The following is a 7,500-nucleotide window of genomic DNA, read 5'->3' on the forward strand; positions in this document are numbered from 1 at the left end:
ATTATTTTTTATTTTTTTTCTCTGTCGCTTTCTACCGTTTTTTTTTCTATTCCCGCTATTTCTTTTGCTTTGAACTCTCTCTTTTCTTCTTTCTTTCTCTCAAGTTTTCTTTCTATCTTTCTTCATTCATTCACTTATTCTTCATTCATTCTCTCTCTCTCTCCTGTCTCTCTCTCTCTCTCTCTCTCTCTCTCTCTCTCTCTCTCTTCCCCACACACACACAAACACACACACACACCCACACCCACCCACACACACGACCCCTTCCCGCTCCACCTCCCCCCCCCCCAAAAAAAAAGAAAAAAAATATACACATACATACATAACAACAATAACAGAAACGAAAAAAACAAGCCCATAATGAACCCGACTCACCTCTCTCTTCTCCGCCCTCATGCAGTCCCACAGCGGCTCCACCCACTCTCCACACAGGATGCGGAAGATCATCATGAACGAGTGGAAGAAGTCCTTGAAGTTCCACCTGTTGGGGGAAGGCAAGCAGAAGGGCGTGAGGGAGGCTCGCTCGTGGAGGAGGGGGTGGTAGAGGAGGGGGTGGAGGAGGGGTGGTGGTGGAGGAGGGGGTGGTAGTGGTGGTGGTGGTGGAGGAGGGAGGCAAGGGTGGTGGTGGTAGAGGGGGGCAGAGGTGGTGGTGGTGGTAGAGGTGGGGGGTAGAGGTGGGGGTGGTGGTGGTGGTGGTAGAGGGGGTAGAGGTGGTGGTGGGTAGAGGTAGTGGTGGTGGGGGGAGGGATGTAGTGGTTGGGGGAGGTTAGTGGGAGGTGTGGTTAGTAGGGAAGGGAGATGTGTTTATGTTAACTGTTAGTGTGGTTGTGTTGGGTAGTGGTTATGTTGGAAGTTGGTATGCTGGTGTTGCTGTTTATGTTGTAGTTGATGTGGTTATGTTGCTGTTGTGTTTATATACATATATGTATATGAATGTTGGAGTTGCTGTGGTTATGTTATTATTGCTGTGTTTATGTTGGTGCTGCTGTGTGTATGTTTGAGTTGTGGTTATGTTGGTGTTACTGTGATTATGTTGGTGCTTATGTGTCTATGTTGGAGTTGTTGTGGTTATGTTGGTGTTGCTTTTATTGTGCTGTTCCCGTTATGGTTGTTTTGCTGGTGACGTGATTCCTCTGCTGTTTTTGTTATTATGCTCTTGTTCTTTTTACGGTGTTGCTTTTGTTAGCGTTGTTGCCTGAGGATCCGTAAATCATATTTCTATTTACAGACGTATTTCTTTTTTTCCTGTGTTATTTCTTCATTTGTGGAGTGAGGCAATATGTTTCTTTACATATATATATATATATATATATATATATATATATATATATATATATATATATATATAATTGTTTTTTTTTCTCCAATTCATGTTTAACGAATGACAAAGACTTTTTACTCGAAAATAAATGGAATACGAGTTATACATAGTTTATTTGTGATACATATTTCGTTCCATTCAATTTGTTTAGCAACGAGGAAAAACACCTTAAAAAAAACTTTTTTTCTAATTACTTTATTCGTTTCCTCGTTGCTTCGTCGTGTTTTCTTGATTTATCTATTCTAGTGTACGAATGAATAAACAAATACTTATTCCTTATTCATACAGCATGAATAAAAGATGCATATATACACAAAACAAAAACGCAGCGCCTGGTTGGGACTATAGAAAAAAATTACAATATACATATTTTATTTTATTTTATTTGCTTGGCATTTATTTATTTGCCTTATTCTCCTCCTTTACTTCCCTTTTCCTTCTTTACTTTGTCATATTTTGCGGATTTATCCACTCTACTGCAAGAATAAATGAAGAAATACCTATTCATTGATCATAAAATTAAAAAAAGAAAATAGAAATGTAAAAAAAAAACGCTACATCTAAAGCATAAATAAATAAATATTCATTGTTCATATCATATATAAATAAATAAATAAACAAATAAAATGAAAGCATATATAACCGAAACAAAAACGCAGCGCCTGGTTCAGACGACAGAAAAAAATGGCGGTAAACGGACACTCACTTTGAGGAGACGCAAACTTGACACTTCTGTCATGGAGTGAGTAAGCTGAGGCTTATGTGACGTAAGAGAGACGCAAAATACGCGGTTATTTGCACCAAGATGCATGGGAAACGTCGCCTCTATATCCAATATGGCGCAGTGAAATATTGCCCGGTTTCTCGAGATAGATGGCTCTATTTCGGTCTTTTTTTATATAATTCATATATTTCTTTTTTACGAAATAATTTCTTCTCGTTTCTCTCTCTCACTCCATTTCTCTCTCTTCTTTCTTCTCTATATCTCCTCCCGTTTTTCCTCTCCTTCACCTCCCTCTTCCTTCTTCCTGTTTCTTCTCCCTCACCCTCTTTCTCTCTCTTCCTTCCTCTCCCTCGCCCCCCTCCTTCCTCCCCTTTACTCCTTCCTCTCTCTTCCTTCCTTTCCATCTCATCTTCCTTTCTTCTTCTCCCTCCCTCCTTCTCTCCCTCCGATGCCGCGCAATCCATCTCTCCGACCGTTATAAAGACGATCAAATTTCCCGCGCAAACTGCCGGCACCGATCACCCGGGATTGGTAATTCCTCCATTTACGTATCGGCGAAAACGATTTTCTTTTCTTTTTATGATCTTTCTTTTTTTCTCTCTCTCTCATTTCTTTTTATTATTATTGATATTCAATTTACTGTCAAAACGCCTTCTATTCAGCCGCCCTCTCTCTTCTTTTAATTACGTGTAGGTCTATATATTTTTTTCTTTTCTTTTTTTTTCTATTAGCAAGGCGCCCATCACTTCTAAACGCTGTTTTCGAAACACATGTTACACGCTTCGAGATATACGGGTGATGCAGACGGCTGGTTCGACAAAAAAAAAGTGTGAAAAGCGCAAGGAATGACAAGGTGAGTGAGTGGGAAGTGTAAAGTTAGCGGAAAAGGCTGAGTGAGTGAATGTCAAAGGTTTATTGAGAGTGGCAAGTGAGTGTGAAGTGTTTGAATGTAGGGTGAGTGAATACTCGCATGCGTCAGAGAATGGCAGAGTCAGCCAGTGTGAAGGGTTTAAGAGTGACAGGTGTGTGTGAAGTGTGAGTGACTGGAAGGGTAAGTCAGTGTGAAGTGTGAGTGACTGGAAGGGTAAGTCAGTGTGAAGTGTGAGTGACTGGAAGGGTAAGTCAGTGTGAAGTGTGAGTGACTGGAAGGGTAAGTCAGTGTGAAGTGTGAGTGACTGGAAGGGTAAGTCAGTGTGAAGTGTGAGTGACTGGAAGGGTAAGTCAGTGTGATGTGTGAGTGACTGGAAGGGTAAGTCAGTGTGAAGTGTGAGTGACTGGAAGGGTAAGTCAGTGTGAAGTGTGAGTGACTGGAAGGGTAAGTCAGTGTGAAGTGTGAGTGACTGGAAGGGTAAGTCAGTGTGATGTGTGAGTGACTGGAAGGGTAAGTCAGTGTGAAGTGTGAGTGACTGGAAGGGTAAGTCAGTGTGAAGTGTGAGTGACTGGAAGGGTAAGTCAGTGTGAAGTGTGAACTGTGGGTCATCGGCAGAGTGAGTAAATGTTAATGGTGTGAGAGGGCCAGGAGTGAGAGGTGAGGCAGGAGAGAGAGGTGTTTTGATAACGTCTTTCGCAGGGAGTTGACAGCCTCATGTTTGGCAAAATGGAAGGAGCGGCTGATTTTGATGTCTGTCTGTCTTCCTCCCTTTCAGTCTGTCTGTCTTCCTACCTTTCAGTCTGTTTGTCTTCCTCCCTTTCAGTCTGTCTGTCTTCCTGCCTTTCAGTCTGTTTTCCTCCCTCTCAGTCTGTCTGTCTTCCTGCCTTTCAGTCTGTCTGTCTTTCTCCCTTTCAGTCTGTCTGTCTTCCTCCCTTTCAGTCTGTCTGTCTTCCTCCCTTTCAGTCTGTCTGTCTTCCTCCCTTTCAGTCTGTCTGTCTTCCTGCCTTTCAGTCTGTCTGTCTTCCTGCCTTTCAGTCTGTCTGTCTTCCTGCCTTTCAGTCTGTTTGTCTTCCTCCCTTTCAGTCTGTCTGTCTTCCTCCCTTTCAATCTGTCTGTCTTCTTACCTTTCAGTCTGTCTGTCTTCCTGCCTTTCAGTCTGCCTTCGTCCCTTTCAGTCTGCCTGTCTTCCTCCCTTTCAGTCTGTCTGTCTTCCTGCCTTTCAGTCTGTCTGTCTTCCTGCCTTTCAGTCTGTCTGTCTTCCTGCCTTTCAGTCTCTGTCTTCCTCCCTTTCAGTCTGTCTGTCTTCCTGCCTTTCAGTCTGTCTGTCTTCCTGCCTTTCAATCTGTCTGTCTTCCTGCCTTTCAGTCTGTCTGTCTTCCTGCCTTTCAATCTGTCTGTCTTCCTGCCTTTCAGTCTGTCTGTCTTCCTGCCTTTCAGTCTGTCTGTCTTCCTGCCTTTCAGTCTGCCTGTCTTCCTCCCTTTCAGTCTGTCTGTCTTCCTCCCTTTCAGTCTGTCTGTCTTCCTCCCTTTCAGTCTGTCTGTCTTCCTGCCTTTCAGTCTGTCTGTCTTCCTGCCTTTCAGTCTGTCTGTCTTCCTGCCTTTCAGTCTGTCTGTCTTCCTGCCTTTCAGTCTGTCTGTCTTCCTGCCTTTCAGTCTGTCTGTCTTCCTGCCTTTCAGTCTGTCTGTCTTCCTGCCTTTCAGTCTGTCTGTCTTCCTGCCTTTCAGTCTGTCTGTCTTCCTGCCTTTCAGTCTGTCTGTCTTCCTCCCTTTCAGTCTGTCTGTCTTCCTGCCTTCTCTCTGCTAGTCTGTCTGTCTCTGTTCTCCTCCCTTTCTGCTAGTCTTGTCTTCCTCCCTTTCAGTCTGTCTGTCTTCCTCCCTTTCAGTCTGTCTGTCTTCCTCCCTTTCAGTCTGTCTGTGTTCCTGCCTTTCAGTCTCTGTCTTCCTCCCTTTCAGTCTGTCTGTCTTCCTCCCTTTCAGTCTGTCTGTCTTCCTCCCTTTCAGTCTGTCTGTCTTCCTGCCTTTCAGTCTCTGTCTTCCTCCCTTTCAGTCTGTCTGTCTTCCTCCCTTTCAGTCTGTCTGTCTTCCTCCCTTTCAGTCTGTCTGTCTTCCTGCCTTTCAGTCTGTCTGTCTTCCTGCCTTTCAGTCTGTCTGTCTTCCTGCCTTTCAGTCTGTCTGTCTTCCTGCCTTTCAGTCTGTCTGTCTTCCTGCCTTTCAGTCTGTCTGTCTTCCTCCCTTTCAGTCTGTCTGTCTTCCTCCCTTTCAGTCTGTCTTCCTCCCTTTCAGTCTGTCTGTCTTCCTCCCTTTCAGTCTGTCTGTCTTCCTCCCTTTCAGTCTGTCTGTGTTCCTGCCTTTCAGTCTCTGTCTTCCTCCCTTTCAGTCTGTCTGTCTTCCTCCCTTTCAGTCTGTCTGTCTTCCTCCCTTTCAGTCTGTCTGTCTTCCTGCCTTTCAGTCTCTGTCTTCCTCCCTTTCAGTCTGTCTGTCTTCCTCCCTTTCAGTCTGTGTCTTCCTCCCTTTCAGTCTGTCTGTCTTCCTACCTTTCAGTCTGTCTGTCTTCCCGCCTTTCAGTCTGTCTGTCTTCCTACCTTTCAGTCTGTCTGTCTTCCTACCTTTCAGTCTGTCTGCCTGTCCCTACCCCCCCTCCCTTCACCTCCGTCATTCCATCTGCAGAAAGGGTGTTGAGAGCATCACGATCTTGCAGACACGCCCAATTAACTGTAACTTCGTGTTCGGCAAAATGTTCGGCCGTCAAGCTACGCCAGGACAGAATAATCCAAAAAAAAAAAAATCAGAAACTGAATTTTGATTATCATAATTCCATCCCCGGTAGTCATGTAGTTATTTTCTCTTTTATTTCATTAAGAAAAAATAAATAATTTCCACCGGATAATCCCAATAATAAAACCACAAAATGGCATAGACTCCATCTTATTGCACATTTAAAAAAATAAACGGATTTAAAATGGAATATCATATTTTTATACAAACGGGAAGAATCTTTTTTTAATCAGCGAAGATTCTACAGCGGCGGGCAACGCGTTATTAACAAGTGAGCGCGGGAAAAATGGAAATATCTGGCTGTTCCTTCCACCTTCATACCTCCCTGTTCCCCGCTTCCTCTCCGCACGCCCCCCCCCCCCAATCTCTCATTCGTTCTCCTCTGCGCCTCCCCCTTCCTTCCTCTTCCTCACCTTTTTTCCTCTTTCCCCTTCCATCTTCCTCCTTTCTCCCCTCCATCATCTTCCTCTTTTCCTTCTCCATTATTTTCCTTTCTCTCCCCTCCATCTTCCTGCTTTCTCCCCCCTCCATCATCTTCCTTTCTCTCCCCTCCATTCTTCTCTGCTTTCTCCCCCTCCATCATCTTCCTTCTCTCTCCCCTCCATCTTCCCTGCTTTCTCCCCACCCCCCTCCATCATCTCTCCTTCTCTCCCCCCCCCATCTTCCTGCTTTCTCCCCCCTCCATCATCTTCCCCTTCTCCCTCCTCCATCATCTTCCCCTTCTCCCCTTCTTCCATCATCTTCCTTTCTCTCCCCTACATCATCTTCTCCTTTCTCTCCCCTCCATCTTCCTGCTTTCTCCCCTCCATTCATCTTCCCTTTCTCCCTCATCCATCATCTTCCTTTCTTTCCCCTCCATCTTCCTGTCTTTCTCCCCCCTCCATCATTTTTCTTTCTCTCCCCTCCATCTTCTTGCTTTCTCTCCCCTCCATCATCTTCTCCTTTCTCTCCCCCTCCATCTTCCTGCTTTCTCCCCCCTCCATCATCTTCCTTTCTCTCCCCTACAATATCATCTCCCTTTCTCTCCCCTCCATCTTCCTGCGTTCTCCCCTCCATCATCTTCCCCTTCTCCCTCCTCCATCATCTTCCTTTCTCTTCCCTCTCCATCTTCCTGCTTTCTCCCCCCTCCACTCATCTTTCTTTCTCTCCCCCTCCATCATCTTCCTCCCCTTCTCCCTCCTCCATCATCTTCCTCCTCTCTCCCCCTCCATCATCTTCCCCTTCTCCCTCCCTCCATCATCTTCCCCTTCTCCCTTCTCCTCCATCATCTTCCTTTCTCTCCCCTCCATCTTCCTGCTTTCTCCCCTCCATCATCTTCCCCTTCTTCCCTCCCTCCATCATCTTCCTTTCTCTCCCCTCCATCTTCCTGCTTTCTCCCCACCCCCCTCCATCATTCTTCCTTTCTCTCTCCCCCCATCTTCCTGCTTTCTCCCCCCTCCATCATCTTCCCCTTTCTCCCTCCCTCCATCATCTTCCCCTTCTTTCCCCTCCATCATCTTCCCCTTCCTCCCTCCTCCATCATCTTCCTTTCTCTCTCCCTCCATCTTCCTGCTTTCTCCCCTCCATCATCTTCCCCTTCTCCTCTCCTCCACTTCATCTTCCTTTCTCTCCCCTCCATCTTTCCTGCTTTCTCCCCACCCCCCTCCATCATCTTCCCTCTTTCTCCTCCCCTCCATCTCTTCCTGCTTTCTCCCCCCTCCATCATCTTCCTTTCTCTCCCCTACATCATCTCCTCTTCTCTCTCTCCCTCCATTCTTCCTTCCTTCTCCCCTCCATCATCTTCCCCTTCTCCCTCCTCCATCATCTTCT

General features: G+C 45.8%; 1 protein-coding gene across 1 annotated transcript in view; it reads right to left on the reverse strand.

Annotated features, from left to right (window-relative positions):
* Positions 1-7,500, reverse strand: part of LOC113818717 (sodium channel protein 60E-like) — a 299,991-nt gene that overhangs the window by 14,448 nt on the left and 278,043 nt on the right. The window contains exon 15 of the mRNA XM_070130151.1: positions 376-481. Coding sequence (XP_069986252.1) covers positions 376-481 — 106 coding nt within the window. The remainder of the gene's footprint in view (positions 1-375; positions 482-7,500) is intronic.

The sequence above is a fragment of the Penaeus vannamei genome, chromosome 15 (genome assembly GCF_042767895.1).
Source record: "Penaeus vannamei isolate JL-2024 chromosome 15, ASM4276789v1, whole genome shotgun sequence".
Taxonomy (NCBI): domain Eukaryota; kingdom Metazoa; phylum Arthropoda; class Malacostraca; order Decapoda; family Penaeidae; genus Penaeus; species Penaeus vannamei.